The sequence below is a fragment of the Nerophis ophidion genome, linkage group LG25 (genome assembly GCF_033978795.1).
Source record: "Nerophis ophidion isolate RoL-2023_Sa linkage group LG25, RoL_Noph_v1.0, whole genome shotgun sequence".
In the NCBI taxonomy this organism is placed as follows: Eukaryota; Metazoa; Chordata; class Actinopteri; order Syngnathiformes; family Syngnathidae; genus Nerophis; species Nerophis ophidion.
In genome coordinates this window covers 20,665,699-20,690,698 of record NC_084635.1, presented here as the reverse complement: position 1 = coordinate 20,690,698, position 25,000 = coordinate 20,665,699, and the positions used below count along the sequence as shown (strand labels likewise).

The window sequence follows — 25,000 nt, the reverse complement described above, 5'->3', positions numbered from 1 at the left end:
AGCGAGAATGAAAGATTTGTGAATTAGGATATTGATAGTGAAGGAATAGAAAAATAAAGATAAAAGCTACGGCTCCGGGCGGCTGCAGTGTGAGCGTTTCAGATGTAATTAGATACATTTACTAGGATAATTCTGGAAGATCCCTTACCTGCTTATTGCTTTAATAGTGTTTTAGTAAGATTTTAAAAATTGTAAAGACATACCTCGAGGTCGGGTGGCTGCGGTGAACACGCAGTGTCTCATAGAAAAGCTGAGGAGCCAAGCTCACAGCTGCTGCAGGACGACGAATAATCCACTGATGTCTCCAGTAATATATATATATATATATATATCACAATTTCCCCATCCAAAAACATGCTGGTTGACGTAGAGAAAACATGTTGGCTTGACCGCTCCGTGTTAAAGCTTCACAACAAACAAAGAAACACCAGCTGTGTCTCGGTGGTAAAGACAGCTGCAATCCACCGCTTTCCACCAACAGCATTGTTCTTTATAGTTTCCATTATTAAATCAAAAAATTGCAAAAGATTCAGTAACACAGATGTCCAAAATACTGTGTAATTATGCGATTAAAGCAAACGACTTTTAGCCGCTAGTGGTGCAGCGCTAATATTTCCTTACAGTCTGTGACGTCACGCGTACGCGTCATCATTCCGCGACGTTTTCAACTAAAAAATCGCGGGAAATTTCAAATTGCAATTTAGTAAACCAAAAGGCCGTATTGGCATGTGTTGCAATGTTAATATTTCATCATTGATATATAAACTATCAGACTGCGTGGTCGGTAGTTGTGGGTTTCAGTAAGCCTTTAAGTCAATGATAATTTAAAACCATTGGTCCACAGTTTCCAAAAGCAAACTATGTTTCAGTTTGTAATTATTAATATTACACTTGGGATTTCATAAATTAGGATTGAATACACAAACATACACGCAGAGTAATGACAGGATTGTTTTTGTATGCAATCAATTCCACTGTCTTTACAGCTTTAAAATCATTGTTGATGCTATCTCCAATAGAGACAAAAGGTGTTGTTCCAACTATGGAAGGATCAAACTACTCAGCCTCCTGGGGAACGTCTCCACCGGGGTGCTGGAAAGAAAAGTCTGACCGTTAGTTAAACCTACGATTTGGAAGGTGCAATATCATCTGCCCTGGTTGAAGACCACTGGACCAACAAATATTGAACTTGTAAAACCAAAGAAGGAGCTTGGTGACAGTACAGTGAGTAGAACTTTGCCAAGGATGTCCTCGATCAGTAGTTCTGTTCAATATTTGTATGAATAACATTTTTAGGTACAGACAAGGCATGTCGGGCATCCAATATGATGACCTTACAATTAAATCTCTGTTATTTGCAGCTGAAGTGTAGATCTTCATCCAAATGTAAACTTTAGAGTTTCATGGGGCAGTCTGTAGCTTGAAACTCTCTTGGATTAGAATCGTCACTTCCAAATCTGAAGCCATTGTTCTTTTTTTTAGAAAAGGGTAAACCCTCCTTATTAAGAGTCCAGTTGTACCTTAAATTGAGAAGTTTAAATAGTTTCAGGTTTTGTTCATGAATTGGGAAAGATGGATTACTCTTAATTTACAGTTCAATCTACGTTCCTACCCTCATTTATAGTCCCAAGATCTGTATGGGAACCTGAAGGGCAAGTGTCTAAGTTGGTATTCCTTTGCAGAATGACTGGCCTCACCCAAAGAGATAAAATGAGAAGCTCAATAATCTGGTAAGAACTACACCTAGACTTACTGTTACTCCACATTAAGAGGTGCCAGGTATCTAGTGTGGATGCTTCCCAGAAGTCTCAATGGTGAGGTGGTCTGAGAGGAGTTCAGTGACCGGAAAGTCTGGGCATCCCAATCAGGGATAAAGTGAAGAAAACAAATGGATGGATGTCCCCATTCATCATCTCTAGCTTTGTATAGGGACCTGAACGGCAAGTGTCTAAGTTGGCCTTCCTTTGCAGAATGACTGGGCTCACCCAAAGATATAAAATGAGAAGCTCAATAATCTGGTAAGCACTACAACTAGTGCCACTGTTACTCTACATTAAGAGGTGCCAGTTCAAGTGGTATCTAGTGTGGATGCTTGCCAGAAGTCTCAATGGTGAGGTGGTCTGAGAGGAGTTCAGACATACTCTGGTAGACATTGGACACACTGGTGGCACTATGTCTCACAGCTGGCCAGGAGATGCCTGAGTCTCCTGTTGGAGCTAGAGATGATGGCCAGTGACAGGGGAGTCTGGGCATCCCAGACATGGATAAAATGAAGAAAACGAATGAATGGATGGATGTCCCCATTTTGTTCCCCATTGCTGCTTAAACATATTGGATTGTTCTGAAAAAAAAAAAACAACGTTCTTTCTTCCCTTTATTTCAAAAATCCTCGAAAAAATTGTTGCGGAGCAGTTAAATGAACACTTAGCGTCTAACAATCTATGTGAAACCTTTCAATCCGGTTTCAGGGCAAATCACTCCACGGAGACAGCCCTCGAAAAAATAACTAATGATCTATTGCTAACGATGGATTCTGATGCGTCATCTATGTTGCTGCTGCTCGATCTTAGCACTGCTTTCGATACCGTCGATCATAATATTTTATTAGAACGTATCAAAACACGAATTGGTATGTCAGACTTAGCCCTGTCTTGGTTTAACTCTTATCTTACTGATAGGATGCAGTGCGTCTCCCATAACAATGTGACCTCGGACTATGTTAAGGTAACGTGTGGAGTTCCTCAGGGTTCGGTCCTTGGCCTTGCACTCTTCAGCATCTACATGCTGCCGCTAGGTGACATCATACGCAAATACGGTGTTAGCTTTCACTGTTATGCTGATGACACCCAACTCGACATGCCCCTAAAGCTGACCAACACGCCGGATTGTAGTCAGCTGGAGGCGTGTCTTAATGAAATCAAACAATGGATGTCCGCTAACTTTTTGCAACTCAACGCCGAAATAACGGAAATGCTGATTATCGGTCCTGCTAGACACCGAACTCTATTTAATGATACAACTCTAACATTTGACAACCAAACGATTAAACAAGGCGACACGGTAAAGAATCTGGGTATTATCTTTGACCCAACTCTCTCCTTAGAGGCACACATTAAAAGCGTTACTAAAACGGCCTTCTTTCATCTCCGTAATATCGCTAAAATTCCCTCCATTTTGTCCACTAAAGACGCTGAGATCATTATCCATGCGTTTATTACGTCTCGTCTCGATTACTGTGACGTATTATTTTCGGGTCTCCCCATGTCTAGCATTAAAAGATTACAGTTGGTACAAAATGCGGCTGCTAGACTTTTGACAAGAACAAGAAAGTTTGATCACATTACGCCTGTACTGGCTCACCTGCACTGGCTTCCTGTGCACTTAAGATGTGACTTTAAGGTTTTACTACTGACGTATAAAATACTACACGGTCTAGCTCCATCCTATCTTGCCGATTGTATTGTACCATATGTCCCGGCAAAAAATCTGCGTTCAAAGGACTCCGGCTTATTAGTGATTCCCAAAGCCCAAAAAAAGTCTGTGGGCTATAGAGCGTTTTCATTTCGGGCTCCAGTACTCTGGAATGCCCTCCCGTTAAAATTTCGAGATGCCACCTCAGTAGAAGCATTTAAGTCTCACCTTAAAACTCATTTGTATACTCTAGCCTTTAAATAGACTCCCTTTTTAGACCAGTTGATCTGCCGTTTCTTTTCTTTTTCTCCTATGTCCCACTCTCCCTTGTGGAGGGGGTCCGGTCCGATCCGGTGGCCATGTACTGCTCGCCTGTGTATCGGCTGGGGACATCTCTGCGCTGCTGATCCGCCTCCGCTTGGGATGTTTTCCTGCTGGCTCCGCTGTGAACGGGACTCTCGCTGCTGTGTTGGATCCGCTTTGGATTGGACTCTTGCGACTGTGTTGGATCCATTATGGATTGAACTTTCACAGTATCATGTTAGACCCGCTCGACATCCATTGCTTTCCTCCTCTCCAAGGTTCTCATAGTCATCATTGTCACCGACGTCCCACTGGGTGTGAGTTTTCCTTGCCCTTATGTTGGCCTACCGAGGATGTCGTAGTGGTTTGTGCAGCCCATTGAGACACTAGTGATTTAGGGCTATATAAGTAAACATTGATTGATTGATTGATTTCTGCAATCCATCCATCCATCCATTTTCTACCGGTTGTCCCTTTTGGGGCTTCGGGGGGTCTCTGGAGTCTATCTCAGCTGCATTCGGGCGGTAGGCGGGGTACACCCTGGACAAGTCGCCACCTCATCGCGGGGCCCTTTCTGCAATCCATCCACTCATTTCTGAGGCCAAAGGTTACTGATCATCTACAGCAGTGGTTCTTAACCTGGGTTCGATCGAACCCTAGGGGTTCGGTGAGTCGGCCTCAGGGTTTCGGTGAAGCCATTGCCACGAAGGTAAAGACACATCCGACTTATCGTGTAAATAAAAACTTCTCCCTATCAGCGTGTTATGGATACCCCCAAACAATGTTCCCTCTAATTTTCCATCTGATTTTCAGGTTGTTTGATTGATCGATTGAAACTTTTACTCACAGATTGCAAAGGAAGAGAATACATTATATGAAACAGTACAGTTTACACAGTACAGTACATATTTCGTACAATTGACCACTAAATGGTAAACCCGAATACGTTTTTTCAACTTGTTTAAGTCGGGGTCCATGTCAACCAATTCATAGTAATGTGTATAAGGTGTGTAATTTGTTGTGAGTTCATGCACTGTGTTGGTTTTGTTCTTTAATCAAGGTGATGTTCATGCACGGTTCATTTTGTGCACCAGTAAAAAAACATACGACTTTTTTTAGATTTTGAAAAAAAAACATTTTATTTTACACTAAAGAAGGGTTCGGGGATTGCGCGTATGAAACTGGTGGGGTTCAGTACCTCCAACAAGGTTAAGAACCACTGATCTACAGTAATTAATTCCATATGTGTTTGATGCAGGTCTCTGCAGGGCAATCAAGTCATTCATCACTAAACTCACCCAACCATGCCTCTGTGGACTTAGTGTTGTACTGAATAAATGCGTATCTGTGTATGTGACACAATTGCATAACCGACGTGCATTACCTTCCCTCCTTTGGTCCAAACTACAGTAGGAGCAGGGTCACCAGTTATAGGAACATCCAGTCGTAATTTATTGCCGGCCACAACCACGATGGTAGACTCAGCCGTTTGGCCCATACAATCCAGGTGGATCTTAGGAGGGTCTTTAAGCAAATTTGTAGAACACACACATCAAAGCTGCTTTAGGAATAGGCAATACAGCTGTTGTATTTGTGTAACTAATATTTCAATTGGTTAATGTAAATAGTGTAAGTTTAAAGAGCAGAGGACATTTTTCAAGTTACCTTGACGTGGTACGTAGTCAATCTTTACCTCTACAAAATAGAAGAAAAAAGGTTATGCAAGTAAGTGACAGTTTAATATTGTATGAGCTTATGAATGTGGATATTACCCAAGAAATTAAGCTTGGCAGAAAGGTTGAAAGCGTAGCCATCTGGTACGAACGTGTAGTCTCCTTCATCCTCAGGTTTGACGTTATCAATGGTCAGTTTGTGGATTCTGTACGAGTCAAAGGTAGAAGCATCCTGGGAGCGACACTTTTGAGAGAACTACACTTGTGAGTATAGTCACCTGCCAATGTGTGTGATATTAATCCTGGCATTGGGCTTGACATCCACTCCATTTTTGTACCAAGTTCCCCTCACGTTCTCATCCGAAACCTCACACTTGAACACCGCCTGGTCCTTCGCCTTGACTGTAAGGTCAGCAATGCTCTGGTAGACCTCGAGCTCTTTCTCTGCGCATACAAAATAATGGCTCTTGGTAAGCCTTGCAGAAACCAGACGAGTTGGGCATGCATACGCAGAAAATGTAAGTGGCAGTACAATTTGTATATCTTAGTAAAAGTCTTATCAAACTTACTAAGCACCTGCGTTATGTTTCACAGCCTCACTTTCAGCTAGCTAGCTGCTAAGCTCGCGAGGCTAAGCTTGTCTCGGACCGAAGTTACTGCGCTGTTCTCCTCTCTAAAGCTAAGTGCTATGTTTCTATCTGTGTGCTTGTAATTGTTTTACAGCTTTCTTTATGCCTTTTCCAACATATTTAGTGTCTTATCAAACTTAACAAAGCACCTATTTTCAGTTTCACCACCGCACTTTCAGTGCAAAGCTAGTCCCGGGTCAAAACTACTGTGCGTTGGAGGCAGCAAGCAATCTACTCGGTGAAGGAAACAACAGAGTTCGATTTCCCCACCGTTGCACCTTGCTACTATTGCTGCAGTTCACCGGTCAAAGCTAAATACTATCTTTCTATCTGTGGGCTTCTTGTTGTTTTACAACTTTCTTTAATCCTTCTCCAACATATTTAGTAGTTTTATCAAACCTACAAAGAAACCACTCTATTTCCCTGCCTCACTTCCAGCTATTTAGTTGCCAAGATAGCGAAGCTAAGGTAATCCCTGTCTGAAACTACTACGGTCTGTGAAAAAAAACAAAGTGAGTATGGCTTCCTGTTTTTTGTGTGAATAGATTAGGTCTACTCGAGGGCTGTGTCCACCAGTTCGAGCAGAGTATTTTCGTAGGGACATGTTTGCTCGCGTTAGCTGCAGCAAGCTGACTAGCCCAGTTTGTAGCAGCCTTATGTGGTCTACAGGCCATGGTAATCCGCTTAAGATGCATAATAGATTCAGCCCTTTAGCTACACCCCAGTCTACCGAACACCACATTTTGGTCATAGGGGACTCCATTACTCGGAACATACATCTTAGTAAACCAGCCATAATTAAGTGTATTCTCGGGGCCCGAGCAACTGACATTGAAGCTAATCTTAGGGAACTGACTCGCAACAGACTTAGTAAGCACGTACGACAGGCTAATCGTACCACTAGCGACGCAAACATAGTTGTATACGTCGGCTCCAATGACACTAGGATGAGACAGTCAGAGATTACAAAGAGGAACATATTTAGGACTTGTAATCTCGCTAGAAAGATGTCTCGCCACCTGTGCCTGTGAGGGGCAATGATTAGAGATGTAGCAGATTAGTCTCGCTTAACAAGTGGCTGGATAGTTTTTGTAGGGAACAGGGACCAACATTTATTGATAATTGTCCCTCTTTCTGGGGAAAACCGGGCTTGCGGAAGAGGGACAGCCTTCACCCTAACTGTCAAGGCGCCATCATTCTACCTAGAAACATAGATTACTGGTTAAATTACACTTGACTAGCTACACTAGAGCAAGCTCGGACACAGGCAATTACAGTGCCTGTTAGCCCGCGTGAGGAGTCAGTTAAGCTAGAACTCACCAGCGCCACGCTGGAAAATTCCTGTACACTTAACATTTCTCGTAAAATAATACATGACTCACATAATATGTTTTCTGTAGTGACTGTGACAGAGGTAGACATGCATTCTACCAAAGTGGCTACATTTCATAATCAAATGAAATTATCAGAGACGTTATGGACTGTGGTCCTTAGCTTTTGTGGTAATGTTTCTGTTTTTGTAATACAGACCTTTATCCTAACTCAAATACCCCATAGTTTTTTCTTACTTCAGTAACAGCTAATAGTTAATAGCAATTATAGAGTTACTTCTGTAAGTAAACTGGAAAATAAACTCATGTCAGACATGTTAAGGATGACATGTTTAATGTTTTTGCTCATGGTAGGCAGCGCATATTTGTTTACGTTCCGGGAAAACACAAGTGATGGCGTCATTGATAACAATTTCTGACGAATGAATTTGTCCGTGACAAATAGTAATAAATATTTTTGTTGATAAAGTTAACAAATTGTTGACTTGTGGTGAAACTCACCCTGCACCAAGAGCTCAGCCATCGACTCGCCGCCGTTAGTTTTGACCTTGTAGTGGCCACAGTCTTCTTTGGCGGCCTCATTAATAATGAGAACATGCTTACAGCCATCTTTTTTGAAGCGATACTTGAAGGATTCATCTCTTGCTAGCTCCACACCATCCTTCTCCCTGCAAAGACATGCAACACATCGATCAGCATGACCACAAATCATTTGTTAAACGGTTATACTTGTATAATAATTCAACAACTAATATACTGTGTTCTGTATGTTTGACAGTAAAATATATTGAGATCCAAACGGAAGTCCTACAATGCTGGATTAATAAAGTCTACTATATCCACATTGCATCAATATATTTCCCTTCTCAAAGATCCCAAGCGCGGCCACCACTGCTGCTTACTGCTTCCCTCACCTCCCAGGGGGTGAACAAGGGTGATGGGTCAAATGCAGAGAACAATTTCGCCACACCTAGTGTGTGTGTGACAATCTTGGGTACTTTAACTTTTTTTTTAAATGTTCACTAAAGTGAATTACAAACCCTGTTTCCATATGAGTTGGGAAAATGTGTTAGATGTAAATATAAATGGAATAGAATGATTTGCAAATCATTTCCAACCCATATTCAATTGAATGCTCTACAAAGACAAAATATTTGATGTTCAAACTCAAACTTTTTTTTTTCCAAATGTTAATTAACTTAGAATTTTATGGCTGCAACATGTGCCAAAGTAGTTGGGAAGGGGCATGTTCACCACTGTGTTACATCACCTTTTCTTTTAACAACACTCAATAAACCTTTGGGAACTGAGGAAACTAATTGTTGAAGCTTTGAAAGTGGAATTATTTACCATTCTTGCTTGATGTACAGCTTAAGTTGTTCAACAGTCCGGGGTCTTGTTGTTGTATTTTACGCTTCATAATACGCCACACATTTTTGATGGGTGACAGGTCTGGACTGCAGGCGGGCCAGGAAAGTACCCGCACTCTTTTACTACGAAGCCACACTGTTGTAACACGTGGCTTGGCATTGTTTTGCTGAAATAAGCAGGGGCGTCCATGATAAGGTTGCTTGGATGACAACATATGTTGCTCCAAAACCTGTATGGACCATTCAGCATTTATGGTGCCTTCACAGATGTGTAAGTTAACCATGCCTTGGGTACTAATACACCCCCATACCATCACAGATGCTGGCTTTTGAACTTCGCGCCTATAACAATCCGGATGGTAATTTTCCTCTTTGTTCCGGAGGACACTATGTCCACAGTTTCCAAATATAATTTGAAATGTGGACTCGTCAGACCACAGAACACCTTTCCACTTTGCATCAGTCCATTTTATATGAGCTCGGTCCCAGCAAAGCCAGCGGCGTTCCTTGGTGTTGTTGATAAATGGGTTTTGCTATGCATAGCAGAGTTTTAACTTGCACTTACAGATGTAGCGACCAACTGTAGTTACTGACAGTGGTTTTATGAAGTGTTCCTGAGCCCATGTGGTGATATCCTTTACACAGTGATGTCTGTTTTTGATGCAGTACCGCCTGAAGGATCAACGGTGCGTACTATCATCGCTTACGTGCAGTGATTTTTTTCCTGATTCTAGGAACCTTTTGATGATATTACGGACCGTAGATAGTAAAATCCCTAAATTTCTTGCAATAGCTCGTTGAGAAATGTTGTTCTAAAACTGTTCGACGGTTTGCCTACAAAGTGGTGACCCTCGCCCCATCCTTGTTTGTGAATTACTTAGAATTTCATGGAAGTTGCTTTTATACCCAATCATGGCACCCAACTGTTCCCAATTAGCCTGCACACCTGTGGGATGTTTCAAATAAGTGTTTGATGAATATTTCTCAACTTTATCAGTATTTATTGCCACCTTTCCCAACTTCTTTGTCACATGTTGCTGGCATCAAATTCTAAAGTTAATGATTATTAGCAAAAAAAAAAAGTTTATGAGTTTGAACATCAAATATGTTGTCTTTGTAGCATATTCAACTGAATATGGGTTTAAAATTATTTGCAAATCATTGCATTCCGTTTATATTTACATCGAACACAATTTCCAACTCATATGGAAACGGGGGTTTCTATCTATCTATCTATCTATCTATCTATCTATCTATCTATCTATCTAAGTTTAATTTAATTTAAGAACTTGCATACAAAGCTACACTGGAGGTGACTAGGACGTGCCCAATTTTCCACGCATGCGTACTACTTCGCGTTGCGCCGGAGGACGGACGGGCGGAGGGGGTCTTAAATGACCATTGTGTGTGTGTGTGGACCAGGGTAAGGTTAAATGGGATTTACCCTGGATAACCTTAGGCGGCATTAGTGTAGAAGGGGCCTGAATCCTGTCCTTTTTGGCAGTTACACATATTTTTATAATGTGATTTTTAGATGCAGTTAATAGTCTTTTTTCCAACTTTAATAGTGTTCCTCAAGGTTCTATTTTAGGTCCTGTATTGATACTGTTCTGGAGTTGTGTTCCCTTACACCAGTGGTTCTCAACCTTTTTTCAGTGATGTACCCCCTGTGAACATGTTTTTAATTTAAGTACCCCCTAATCAGAGCAAAGTATTTTTGGTTGAAAAAAAGAGATAAAGAAGTAAAATACAGCACTATGTCATCAGTTTCTGGTTTATTAAATTGTATAACAGTGCAAAATATTGCTCATTTGTAGTGGTCTTTCTTGAACTATTTGGAAAAAAAGATATTAAAAACACAAAAAAATTGTTGAAAAGTAAACCAGTGATTCAATTATAAATAAAGATTTCTACACATTGAAGTAATCATCAACTTAAAGTGCCCTCTTTGGGGATTGTAATAGAGATCCATCTGGATTCATGAACTTAATTCCAAACATTTATTCACGAAAAAATAAATCTTTAGCATCAATATTTATGGAACATGTCCACAAAAAATCTTGCTGTCAACACTGGGTATTGCATTGTTGCATTTCTTTTCGCAGTTTATTAACTTACATTCATATTTTTTTGAAGTATTATTCAATAAATATATTTATAAAGGATTTTTTAATTGTTGCTATTTTTAGAATATTTTTGAAAAATTTCACGTACGCCTTGGCATACCTTCAAGTACCTTCAGGGGTACGTGTACCCCCATTTGAGAACCACTTTATTACACCATATACAGTATTGCAAATGCATTCAAATATTAGATACAAGTCACATGGATTCAAATATTGTTTACAAGACAAGAGGGAAATCTAACCATTTCACATTAGCTCCCTCCTCGGAGACCTCGCACTCGAGCTCCACGCGTTCCCCCTTCATGACCATCTGATCCTCCAGGTTCTTCACGATCTGAACAGGAGGCTCTGGAGCAAACAACATCATGACAGGCCAAAGAAAATCTCGCAAACAAGCTTTGTTTGGTTAATTCCTACCAGTAAAGCGTGGTCAGAGGAGGCAGGGAAGGAAACAATAACATACAAGTGGGGCAAAAAAGTATTTAGTCAGCCAACGATTGTGCAAGTTCTCCCACTTAAAATGATGACAGAGGTCTGTAATTTTCATCATAGGTACACTTCAACTGTGAGAGACAGAATGTGAAAAAAAATCAGCGAATTCACATTGTAGGAATTTTAAAGAATGTATTTGTAAATTATGTTGGAAAATAAGTATTTGGTCAACCATTCAAAGCTCTCACTGATGGAAGCTGGCTTAAGCAGGGGGGACACGTCTGGCACTGCAGGATTTGAATCCCTGTCGGCGTAGTGTGTTACTGATGGTAATCCTTATTACTTTGGTCCCAGCTCTCTGCAGGTCATTCACCAGGTCCCCCCGTGTGGTTCTGGGATTTTTGCTCACCGTTCTCATGATCCTTTTGACCTCACGGGATGAGATCTTGCGTGGAGCCCCAGATCGAGGGAGATTATCAGTGGTCTTGTATGTCTTCCATTTTCTGATAATTGCTCCCACAGTTGATTTTTTCCACACCAAGCTGCTTGCCTATTGTAGATTCACTCTTCCCAGTCTGGTGCAGGTCTACAATTATTTTCCTGGTGTCCTTCGTCAGCTCTTTGGTCTTGGCCATAGTGGTGTTTGGAGTCTGACTGTTTGAGGCTGTGGACAGTTGTCTTTTAAACAGATAACGAGTTCAAACAAGTGCCATTAATACAGGTAACGAGTGGAGGACAGAAGAGCTTCTTAAAGAAGAAGTTACAGGTCTGTGAGAGCCAGAGATCTTTCTTCTTTGAAGTGACCAAATACTTATTTTCCACCATAATTTACAAATAAATTCTTTAAAATTCCTACAATATGAATTCCTGGATTTCACATTCTGTCTCTCACAGTTGAAGTGTACCTATGATGAAAATTACAGACCTTTGTCATCATTTTAAGTGGGAAAACTTGCACCATCGCTGGCTGACTAAATACTTTTTTGCCCCACTGTAAGTGTATATTTGTCCTTTGAATTGTCTATGAAGGTCAAATCGTTTAAAAAAATACTTACTATTTCAAATGTCCTGATTAAATACAAGGCAGAAACCTGATCAAGCTGAGACAACTCTCTGGTGTTTTTCTCGTTATCATCTTCCACGAGTAAATCAATCAAACTTTATTTATTTAGCACTTTTCATGCACAGGCAAGTTGCAACAGAAAGTGCAGTAAAAAAAAAAAAAAGCACGCACGCATGCACACATTGACAATAACAAGACAAGGCATGGCACAGAGGATTAGGGAAACTCCACCTTTGAGGCATCCACACTTGATAATTAAATTTTTTTTTTAATTACAAGTAAAAATTAAATATAAATAGTTAAATAATAAATATATAATATTATAGTAATGAGAATATCAGTAGTAATAATAGTCCATCCATCCATCCATTTTCTACCGCTTATTTCCTTTGGGGTCGCGGTGGGCGCTGGAGCCTATCTCAGCTACAATTGGGTGGAAGGCAAGTTACACCCTGGACAAGTCGCCACCTCATCGCAGGGCCAACACAGATAGACAGACAACATTCACACTCACAACAATATTCACACTCAGTGGGCTATTGGTTAGAGTATCCGCCCTGAGTTTGGTAGGTTGGGAGTTCAAACCCCGGCCGAGTCATACCAAAGACTATAAAAATGGGACCCATTACTTCCCGGCTTGGCACTCAAAATTAAGGGTTGGAATTGGGGGTTAAATCACCACAAATGATTCCCGGGGGCGGCACCGCTGCTGCTCACTGCTCCCCTCACCTCCCAGGGGGTGAACAAGGGGGTGGGTCAAATGCAGAGGACACATTTCGCCACACCTAGTGTGTGTGTGACAATCATTGGTACTTTAACTTTAACATTTACACACTAGGGCCAATTTAGTGTTGCCAATCAACCTATCCCCAGGTGCATGTCTTCGGAGGTGGGAGGAAGCCAGGGTACCCGGACGGGAACCCACGCAGTCACGGGGAGAACATGCAAACTTCATACAGAAAGATCCCGAGCCTGGGATTGAACCCGTATTGTGAGGCAGACGCACTATCCCCTCTCTCCCACCGTGCTGCCTAAGTAATACCGTATTTTTCGGACTATAAGTCGCAGTTTTTTTCATAGTTTGTCAGGGGGTGCGACTTATACTCAGGAGCGACTTATGTGTGAAATTATTAACATATTACAGTAAAATAATATCAAATAATATTATTTAGCTCATTCACGTAAGAGACTAGACGTATAAGATTTCATGGGATTTAGCGATTAGGAGTGACAGATTGTTTGGTAAACGTAAAGCATGTTCTATATGTTATAATTATTTGCAGGGGCGCCGCTAGGGATTTTGGGCCCCGTGAAAATAATCTTTACAGGACCTCTCTGTATTATAATTTCATCATCATTAGCGGCCTCTCTGGCCCCCCCTCCATCATGGGCCCTTAGAATCTGTCTCCTTTACCCCCTTTTTCGGCGCCCCTTGTTTTTTGAATGACTCTTACCATAATATGTTATGTTAACATACCAGGCACCTTCTCTGTTGGTTATTTATGCGTCATATAACGTGCACTTATTCAGCCTGTTGTTCACTATTCTTTATTTATCCTTTCAAATGTCTATGTTGTGATCCACTTCCCGGATCATATACGGTTTTGGGTTTTGAGTCTTTTGTGTCTCTTGTTAAGTGTTTGACTCTTTCGATTCTTTAATTTGTGCAATTCCTTGTTTGTTGTTGTCACTTGGGCTGGGCGATAAAACAATAACAATATATATCGCGATAGACAAGTGATCAATATCAATAGAAAATGGGGCCGATAGAACGTTCGATAATTTCACTGAGTTCTGTTAGAAAAAAATAGTAAGAAACGCAGAGCCTGAACCGCAAGGCATTCTGGGAAATGCTAACAGGAAAAAAAAAAAAAAAGCAACGATTGAATGATACTTTTATTAGTAGATTGCACAGTACAGTACATATTCCGTACAATTGACCACTAAATGGTAACACCCAAATAAGTTTTTCAACTTGTTTAAATCGGGGTCCACGTTAATCAACGAAACGGGAATATGAGTGCGGCAGCACGAGAGGAAACTGTAAATAAAAAAAGAAACGTCACGTCACCAGTTTGGCAGTATTTTGGATTTTTTAAGTCCGATACAAATCAGAGTAATACTGTCTGCAAACTTTGCAAGGTCGTCGTCCCGACGAAGTCTTGGAACACGACAAACTTATTTTACCACCTGAGCCGCTCTCACCCGCTGGAGTACAGCAGCAAACAGCCACAACATCAGCCGGTGTAAGTGGAACAGCACCGAAGCGGCAACAACAGACCACCATGGAGAGGTACTCGGCAGCAGTGCCATACGACAAAAATTCAAAACGTTATAAAGAAATAACGGATGCAGTGGTGTATCAATTAGCGAAGGACATACTACCGCTCAGCATAGTTGAGAAGTCTGGGTAAGCATTTATTTAATGTCAATATTTGCACATCGACCAGTATTTTCATTTATTTGACCGCTTTTCTTAATGCTGACCTCGTTCTAAAGGTTATATTTAAAATAAAATTATTTAAATTCAGCCGTTTTTTCTCCTGATCTTCATTTAGAATAGTTTTTTGTTTTTTTTTATCAATAATTATCGATATCGACTGATATGAAACACTTATATCGTGGTTTCTTATTCGCCTCACCTGCCTTTGTTAGCACACCCGCTTATCATCAGGGACCCTATTTAGCCGGAGTGTTTTCATTTACTCGTCCTGGTCTCGTCGAGTTTGCTACGCGCAAACGGTGACTTCGTGTACTCCCGACTCTGGTATAACTCTGTTTTGGTACTCGCTAGCTTCCACGCTTAGCCTCTTTGTTTTCTACGTGTGTACTCGCTAATGCTCCGTGTTTTGGTTATTAGCCTGTTTTTAGTTAAATAAATATTTTATTCTTGCCTGTACGCTGCATCCTGAAAGAAGCACCACTTGCGTCACGATGCCACGAAGATGTCACAGTCTATTCTTGGTGTTGGATTTTATCAAATACATTTCCCCAAAACATGCGACTTATACTCCAGCGCGACTTATATATGTTTTTTTCCTTCTTTATTGTGCATTTTCGGCATGTGCGACTTATACTCCGGAGCGACTTATACGCTGAAAAATACGGTAATATTAATAAATAAAATAGCAAATAACAGAATTTAAATCAATAACTTTAAAAGAGCTTGAAATGATCAGTTCAAAGTTTGTTTACAAAAAACAAGTGCCTTTAACCATTTTTTCTTTCAAATATTAACCAGTTTCTGCCTACTAATGATCAACCTGTATTAACATTGATTAGAGCACAAGAAGTTAAAAAAACAAAACCGACAATTCCATACGAGTCATGAACCTCTATTTAAACCTCACGCAACTCATCCTACCTACCCTTACCCACCTTTAACAAAAAGTTCAGTGGTGCATTTTTCCTGTCCCACCACACAGCAGTACGCTGCATCGTCAGCCAACGAGCAGTGGTTGATGGTGAGGTAGCGCATGTTCCCAACACTCTCAAAAATGTACCTGTACCAAGACAATTACAAGTTTACAAAATCACCCATTTTACATAGTAAAAAATAGTACTCAACACGCAGAAACACCACTTACTTGCTGGGGAGGAATGTCAGGGATAGAGAGGAGAAGGGTGCACATAAAAACAGGTTAATCAGAATTATGATTCAAAACTAGCTGCAAACATTCACTGCAAAGTATTCACAGCACTTTACTTTTTCCACATTTTCTTATGTTACAGTCCTATTTTAAAATGGAATACATTCATTTTTATCCTCAAAACTCTAACCACAATATTCCATAATGACAATGTGAAAATGTTTATTTTTTGTTTTAGAAATTTTAACAACTGTTTTGAAAAAAAACAAAAAAAAAACTAAGCATTCACATGGACATAAGTATTCACAGCTTTTGCCATAAAGCTCATAGGCGAGCTCCAGGGCATCCTGTTTCAGTCGATCGTCCTTGAGATATTCCCTCAACTTAATTGGAGTCAACCTGTTATGAATTCAGTTGGTTGGACATGATTTGGAAAGGCACACACCTGGCAGAGGACAAACCAAGAATGAAGTCAAAGGAATTGGCTTCAGACCTACAAGACAGGATTGTCTGGAGTCAAAAATCTTGGGAAGGGCAGTAAAAAATCTCTGCTTAGACCAACTTTTATGATCCACAAGGGAAATTGTTCAAACTTGAAGACCTTGAAGGTCCCAATGAGCACAGTGGCCTCCGTCGTCCATAAATGGAAGAAACTTGGAACCACCTTCCTAGGGCTGGCTGGTCGTCTAAACTGAGCAATTGGGGGAGTAGGTGCCTTAGTCAGAGAGGTGACCAAGAACCCGATGGTAAATCAGAGCTACAGCATTCCTTTGTGGAGTGAGGGGAAACAAACCAAGAATGAACTTGAAAGAATTGTTTCTAGACCTCCGAGACAGGATTGTCCGGAGCCCAAAAATCCTGGGAAGGGCACTAAAAAAAGGTCTGCTGCCTTTGACTTAGACTTAGACCAACTTTGACGATCCACAAGGGAAATTGTTCAAACTTGAAGACCTTGAAGGTCCCAATGAGCACAGTGGCCTCTATCGTCCATAAATGGAAGAAACTTGGAACCACCAGGACTCTTCCTAGGGCTGGCTGGTTGTCTAAACTGAGCAATCGGGGTAGAAAGTGTCCTAGTTAGAGAGGTGACCAAGAACCCGATGGTCACTCAGAGCTACAGTATTCCTTTGTGGAGTGAGGGGAAACAAACCAAGAATGAACTCGAAGGAATTGTTTCTAGACCTCCAAGACAGGATTGTCTGGAGCCAAAAAATCTTGGGAAGGGCACTAAAAAATACCTGCTGCCTTAGACTTAGACTTAGACCAACTTTGATGATCCACAAGGGAAATTCTTCAAACTTGAAGACCTTGAAGGTCTCAATGAGCACAGTGGCCTCCATTGTCAATAAATGGAAGAAGGTTGGAACCACCAGGACTCTTCCAAGGGCTGGCTGGTCGTCTAAACTGAGCAATCGGGGGAGAAGGTGCCCTAGTCAGAGAGGTGACCAAGAACCCGATGGTCACTCAGAGCTACAACATTCCTTCGTGGAGTGAGGGGAAACAAACCAAGAATGAACTCGAAGGAATTGTTTCTAGACCTCCGAGACAGGATTGTCTGGAGACAAAAAATCCTGGGAAGGGCACTAAAAAAAGGTCTGCTGCCTTTGACTTAGACTTGGACCAACTTTGATGATCCACAAGGGAAATTCTTCAAACTTGAAGACCTTGAAGGTCCCAATGAGAACAGTGGCCTCTATCGTCCATAAATGGAAGAAACTTGGAACCACCAGGACTCTTCCTAGGGCTGGCAGGTCGTCTAAACTGAGCAATTGGGGGAGAAGGTGCCCTTGTCAGAGAGGTGACCAAGAACCTGATGGTCACTCAGAGCTACAGCATTCCTTTGTGGAGTGAGGGGAAACAAACCAAGAATGAACTTGAAAGAATTGTTTCTAGACCTCCGAGACAGGATTGTCCGGAGCCCAAAAATCCTGAGAAGGGCACTAAAAAAAGGTCTGCTGCATTTGACTTAGACTTAGACCAATTCTGATGATCCACAAGGGAAATTGTTCAAACTTGAAGATCTTGAAGGTCCCAATGAGCACAGTGGCCTCTATCGTCCATAAATGGAAGAAACTTGGAACCACCAGGAGTCTTCCTAGGGCTGACTGGTCGTCCAAACTGAGCAATCGGGGGAGAAGGTGCCCTAGTCAGAGAGGTGACCAAGAACCTGATGGTCACTCAGAGCTACAGCATTCCTCTGTGGAGTGAGGGGAAACTACCAGAAGGAAAATCATCCCTGCAGTGTGTTAAAGTGGCCAGACGTAAGCCATTCCTTCGTAAAAGTTTGCCATAATGCACCTGAAAGGCTCTTAGACCACAAGAAACAACATTTTCTGGTCTAATGAGACAAAGATAGAACTTTTTGACGTAAATGCCAGGAGTCATGTTTGGAAGAAAGCAGGCACCGCTCATCACCAGGCCAATATCATCAATACAGTGAAGCATGGTGGTGGCAGCATCATGATATGGGGATGTTTTTCAGCGGTAGGAACCGGGAGACTAGTCAAGATAAAGACAAAGATGAATGCAGCAACATCTTGAATAAAAACCTGCTGCAGAGTGCTGTTGAACTCAGACTGGGGCGATGGTACATCTCTTAGCAGGTCAACGACCCCAAGCACACAGAAATGGCAACAAGACAACTCTGTAAATGTCATCGAGTGGCCCAGCCGGAGCACAGACCTGAATGCAGTTGTACAAATCTTGACAGATTTGAAAATGGCTGCGCACAGACACTTCACAACCAACCTGATCCAACTTGTGAGGCGCTGCAAAAAGGAATTGGCAAAGAGAAATTGGCATATCTGCCCAAAGATAGGTGTGCCAAGCTTGTGGCATTGTATTTAAAAAGACTTCAGGCTGTAGTTACTGCCAAAGGTGCATGAACAAAGTATTGAAAAAATGCTGAGAATACTTTTTTGTACATGTGTTTTTTTTACTGATACAAGTTTTGCCACCAAGACATCCAAACACAAAGTTAGTCGATGGGGCCTGACAGCAAAATAATTGGTGGACCATCAGAATGACTAAATGGACTCTTCGTGAACAAAGAAGACCAAGAGGACGACCAAAAACAAGATGGAGATATGACCATTACACAACACGTAAGCCTTACTTGGCAGAGACTATGTTTAGAGTCTAGGGAAGGGTTCTTCAAACGGCAAAATTTCCCTTATGGAGGTGAGGATTTGATTTTGATTTTTTTTTATTTCTAATACCTTTACATAATAAATAAATAAAAAAACAGTCACATTGTAGGTGTGTAACGGTACAAAAAAATGTTGGTTCAGTACATACCTCGGTTTAGAGGTCACGGTTCGGTTAATTTTCGGTACAGTAAGAAAACAACAAAATATAGATTTTTTTGGTTATTTATTTACCAAATTTGTAAACAATTTGTTAATATTTGGAACACTATAATAATTCTGCCCACGTTAATCAACATTAAACTGCCTCAACTCGTTGCTCAGATTAAATAAAATGACAAAACTTTACTTCTGCATATAAAAAGTGCAACATTAAACAGTTTCAAGTCAACTTCATCCATCCATCCATTTTCTACCGCTTATTCCCTTTGGGGTCGTGGGGGACGCTGGTGCCTATCTCAGATACAATCAGGCAGAAGGCGGTGTACACCCTGGACAAGTCGCCACCTCATCGCAGTGCCTTCAAGTCAACTCATCATGCTTAATTTATTACAGCATTTGGGAACCCTATAGTTGATTTTTATTATGTAAATGTTATATTTGTATCAACATGTGATAGCAGGGACCCTGCCATTCAAAATTAGGCTGCTACATTAATAATGATTAATGTAACTATAGCTGAAAAATAGTACAATAGCAATAGGAGAGACTATTTATCCCTGAACACCATGGAGTTCATGTAGGCTTAATGATGCACTTCATTATTATATCACTAGCATACACACACACACGCACGCACGCACGCGCACACACACTTACACACACACACCGCACATAAAGCTAATGTTAAGCTAAAAGCTAATTAGCCTTCACCTCAAACCAGGACTGCGAGCGAGCTGAGCTGCAGTTTGTTTCTAGAACGTCATCTAGAATGTTGACCTGGAAGTGTTTCTTGTAATTTGGGGAGAGTCCGCTGCTCACCTGCTGAACACCTATCTGCTCGACGCTGAAGCGCTGACTACATGAGCTCTGAATACGCACTGCTGATTGGCTGTTACTGCTATGTATGTAACCAATCAGATTGTTGTGTGGGTGTGACAATGCTGGGTGCCGTGTAGGAGACGGAGGCAGAACGGAGTGGAGCAGCTTGTTAAGACTTTAGTTTAGGCGGCTACTTCATATGTTCGTGTAGAAACTCGTTCGGTACACCTCCGAACTGAACCGGAACCCCCGTACCGAAACAGTTCAATACAAATATTTACACGTACCGTTACACCCCTATCACATTGTCATTTTGGGGGTTATTGTGTATATTTTGAGGAAGAAAAATATTTATTTAATTTTGGACTAAGGCTGTAACAACGAAAAAGTGAAGCGCTGTGAATACTTTCCGGATGCACTGTATATCGTCCATTGACGATTTTGCATTCAAACCTTCCAGTTGGTTGGATTTCTTGTCCATTCTTCAGCCATTTAACATCAACGTCTGGATTCGCCACCTCAATAGCTAATTTCTTTTTATGTCCTTTTGTCACTTGGTAGGCAGGATCCAGCTTCTTGAGGAAAACTGGATTCAAGGATATCAAATTGGGTAAGTTGCAGCCATATGAGGCGGCTTTTACAACAAACCAACCTGCGCTCTTCTTCTCCCCGGTCTTCATCTTCTTCAGTCTTTTCAGCATGCCCCTCAGGTCTGTAATGCCGTGCTGAAAAGCAATCTTCTCATATTCCGATGCCGGGGCGTGGCTGAGAAGATCCCAAACGTCCGACTCGGGTTCAGAGTTGACCTGCACGGCTCTGAAATACCGAAGGAGTTGAAGATTTTAATGCACATTTCCATTACTGTTCATTATCTTGCATCTTTAAAGTTAAAAGGAAAGTCTCAACAATAGTCACACACACAGTAGGTGTGGTTAAATTACCCTCTGCATTCGACCATTCCCCATGTTCACCACGTGGGAGGTGAAGGGAGCAATGAGCAGCAGCGGTGGCCACGCTTGGGAATTATTTCGTGATTTAACCCCCAATTCCAACCCTTAATGCTGAGTGCCAAGCAGGGAGGCAATGGATCCCATTTTTATAGTCTTTGGTAGGACTCGGCCGGGGTTTGAACTCGCGACCTTCCAGTCCCAGGGCGGACACTCTAACCACAAGACCACTGAGCAGGTCTTTAGTAGGGTATTGCAATTTTACTCTCTTTAGCTCACTGCCAGGATCAAATATATATGTCAGACCTTATTATCTCCTACATTTGAAGACCACGCTTTGTGTTATTATTAGTTATTAGTCTGTTCTTCAATGTGCCATGTGCTCACAAAAATGTAGCCATAGGCTGCAAATAAATGGTAAATGGGTTATACTTGTATAGTGCTTTTCTACCTTCAAGGTACCGTATTTTTCTGAGTATAAGTCGCTTCGAGTATACGTTGCACCGGCTGAAAATGCATGATAGAGAAGGAAAAAAAAAAATATATATATATATGTCGCACTGGAGTATAAGTCGCATTGTTGGGGGAAATTATTTGATAAAATCCAACACCAAGAATATACATTTGAAAGGCAATTGAAAATTAATAAAGAATAGTGAACAACAGGCTGAATAAGTGTACGTTATATGACGCATAAATAACCAACTGAGAAGGTGCCTGGTATGTTAACGTAACATATTATGGTAAGAGTCATTCAAATAACTATAACATATAGAACATGCTATACGTTTACCAAACAATCTGTCACTCCTAATCGATTAATCCGATGAAATCTTTTTCCTCGATGTCGCTTCTAAACAACTCTGCCAACTCCAAAGGCATGCGCCGCTTCCTCTTGTCGTTTTCTGCTGCATATTTCACTACATCCAGCTTGTAATCTGCATTACATGATTTCCTTTTCGGTGCCATTTTTGTTCATCCCTTCTCAGTTTTTATAAGTTACCGCCAACGTTGAAATGATCTATTTTAATAGCTATGGCAGTAGCATATAGCATATAGCAGTTAGCATCCCATGACCCACAATGTACTTCTGCCATGGCCCTCCCCCGCCGAAATCTTATTGGTTGACATGTGTGTGACGATTGCTGACATTTTCTTCGTCTCTTCCGCGAATGAGATAAATAATATTATTTGATATTTTACGGTAATGTGTTAATAATTTCACACATAAGTCGGCTAAACTATGACAAAAATTGCGACTTATAATCCGAAAAATACGGTACTCAAAGCGCTTTGACACTATTACCACATTAACCCATTCACACACATATTCACACACTAATGGCGGGAGCTGCCATGCCTGGCCCTAACCATGACCCATCAGGAGCAAGGGTGAAGAGTCTTGCTCAAGGACACAACAGACATGACTAGGGTAGCAGAAGCTGTAGATCGAACCAGGAACCCTCCAGTTCCTGGCACCAACCGAACCACACCGTCCCCCATAGACTTCGGGCCGCACTTTGCACATTCCTGCTTTCATACTGTAGCACTTTGTCAACTCAACCACAACCACATCTCTCATTGACTGTTCGACTTGTCAGCTTCATTTGTCGTCAGCAAACGATGGGGATTAAAAAGGGAAGGGATGTGTTATTGCGGCTGGAACTAGCTTTATTGTAAATGTTGATCTGAAATCAAAGAAGGCGTTTGCAGAGCTGAACGAGTTTGCATGTTCTCGCCGTGACTACGTGGGTTCCCTCCGGGTACTCCGGCTTCCTCCCACCTCCAAACACATGCACCTGGGGATAGGTTAATTGGCAACACTAAAATTGGCCCTAATTTGTTTTACGGTGAATTCCTGGCAACCACAGCTGAAAGTATTTTACCCCTAAATTATATAGATTTTTTGTGAATAGGTTAACATAATATCATAATTTTCGATTGTAGCAAAAAACAGTTGTCAACTTTAACATTTACGGATTCAACACCAACATACCGTAATGAAGTGAAGTGAAATTTGATTTATATAGCGCTTTTTCTCTAGCGACTCAAAACGCTTTACATAGTGAAATCCAATATCTAATTTTTACATTTAAACCGGTGTGGGTGGCACTGGGAGCAGGTGGGTAAAGTGTCTTGCCCAAGGACACAACGGCAGTGACTAGGATGGAGGAAGCAGGGATGTCCCATACATCGTGACTGTATTTTTTTATTGTGAATTCCTGGCAACCACAGCCGCTGGTATTTTACTGTAAATTGTGCTGATTTTTTTATTTTTATAGTGTGTATATTAAAGGACAAAACACAAAAACAAAGCGCTATTTAGTGTAGCGACTGGGATGAGAATCAGCACCTCCAAGCCCGAGTCCATGGTTCTCGCCCGGAAAAGGGTGGAGTGCCATCTCCGGGTTGGCGAGGAGATCTTGCACCAAGTTGAGGAGTTCAAGTACCACGGAGTCTTGTTCACGAGTGAGGGAAAAGTGGATCGTGAGGTCGACAGGCGGATCGGTGCAGCGTCTTTGAGTAATGCGGACGCTGTATCGATCCGTTGTGGTGAAGAAGGAACTGAGCCGGAAGGCAAAGCTCTCAATTTACCGGTCGATCTACGTTCCCATCCTCACCTGTGGTCATGAGCTTTGGGTTATGATCAAAAGGACAAGATCACGGGCACTAGCGGCCGAAATTAGTTTCCTCTGCCGGGTGGCGGGGCTCTTCCTTAGAGATAGGGTGAGAAGCTCTGTCATCCGGGAGGAAGTCGAAGTAAACCCGCAACTCCTCCACATCGAGAGGAGCCAGATGAGGTGGCTCGGGCATCTGGTCAGGATGCCACCCGAGCACCTCTCTAGGGAGGTGTTTCGGGCATGTCCGAACGGTAGGAAGCCACGGGGAAGACCCAGGACACGTTGGGAAGACTGTCTTCTGGCTGGCCTGGGAACGCCTCGGGATCCCCCGGGAACAGCTAGACGAAGTGGCTGGGGAGAAGAAAGTCTGGGTAAAAGAGTCCCTTTAATGCGCAATTACATTTCCGGAGTGCTTGGATTCATTGGCTCTAATTCCAAATGGGAGCATGTCTCACCAAAACACAGAGTCTCAAGAAAATAAAAAAATTATAAAAAATTCTGATATGTGCGAAGTTTACTCACGTATGTGAGATACTGATCTAAAGTAAAGTGTGAGACTGAAAAAAGTTACAGTGGATTTTCTGTTGCTTGAATCTGGTCAGGGTATAAGTTATTGAAGTGTATCAAATAATAAGATACATATGCAAACATAATACAACTGCATTTAGCAAATCCTTACCGATTCGAGGGTTTTACGAAACTGCTGCTCAATCAGGGGTAGAACCAAGCAGCAAATAAGCAAAACACAGGTTAAAAAACAGCATGTCAAAAGCAACTTCAAGCAATTTCAACTGTATTTACTATTAGAGATTTGATCTGAAAATAAACCACAAAATTAAATACAATCCAATTAGAGCAGGGGTGTCCAAAGTGCGGCCCGGGGGCCATTTGCGGCCCGGAGCTAATTATTTACCGGTCCTCCACACATTCTGGAAATGCTATTGCAAAAATAAAAAATGACATTAAAAATAATGGAATGAGGTGAAATCTATCGAGAAAAAGTTGCAATGTTGACAAAAAACTGCCATGCAGGCTGTTTTTTTTTTTTTTCTTTTGTCTTTATTTTACCATGAAAAAACCATCATTACCATGAATTGATTAACGTGGACCCTGACTTAAACAAGTTACTTATTCGGGTCAATTGTACGGACTATGTACTGTACTATGCAATCTACTAATTACAAATTTCAATCAATCAATTACTATTTTTTTTGCCATTGCTAAAAAAAAAAAATAATGACAAAAAAATCTATGTTATAATGAATTATTTTCAAAGCTCCAATTAGTTCAAATATTTCACTTTAAAATGTTTTATGTGGTAAATATTGCACATATCGTGTTGTTGCCATGTAAAAACAAAGTTTTATTTGACAAAAT

General features: G+C 41.3%; 1 protein-coding gene across 1 annotated transcript in view; it reads right to left on the bottom strand.

Annotated features, from left to right (window-relative positions):
* The window catches only part of mybpc3 (myosin binding protein C3), a 96,283-nt gene that overhangs the window by 36,156 nt on the left and 35,127 nt on the right, over positions 1 to 25,000 (bottom strand). The window contains exons 9-19 of the mRNA XM_061887216.1: positions 24,303 to 24,326; positions 20,708 to 20,871; positions 20,509 to 20,641; positions 15,926 to 15,928; positions 15,717 to 15,841; positions 11,086 to 11,191; positions 7,849 to 8,015; positions 5,666 to 5,831; positions 5,487 to 5,593; positions 5,380 to 5,409; positions 5,099 to 5,238 (exon numbers count right to left, since the gene is read on the bottom strand). Coding sequence (XP_061743200.1) covers positions 5,099 to 5,238; positions 5,380 to 5,409; positions 5,487 to 5,593; positions 5,666 to 5,831; positions 7,849 to 8,015; positions 11,086 to 11,191; positions 15,717 to 15,841; positions 15,926 to 15,928; positions 20,509 to 20,641; positions 20,708 to 20,871; positions 24,303 to 24,326 — 1,165 coding nt within the window. The remainder of the gene's footprint in view (positions 1 to 5,098; positions 5,239 to 5,379; positions 5,410 to 5,486; positions 5,594 to 5,665; positions 5,832 to 7,848; positions 8,016 to 11,085; positions 11,192 to 15,716; positions 15,842 to 15,925; positions 15,929 to 20,508; positions 20,642 to 20,707; positions 20,872 to 24,302; positions 24,327 to 25,000) is intronic.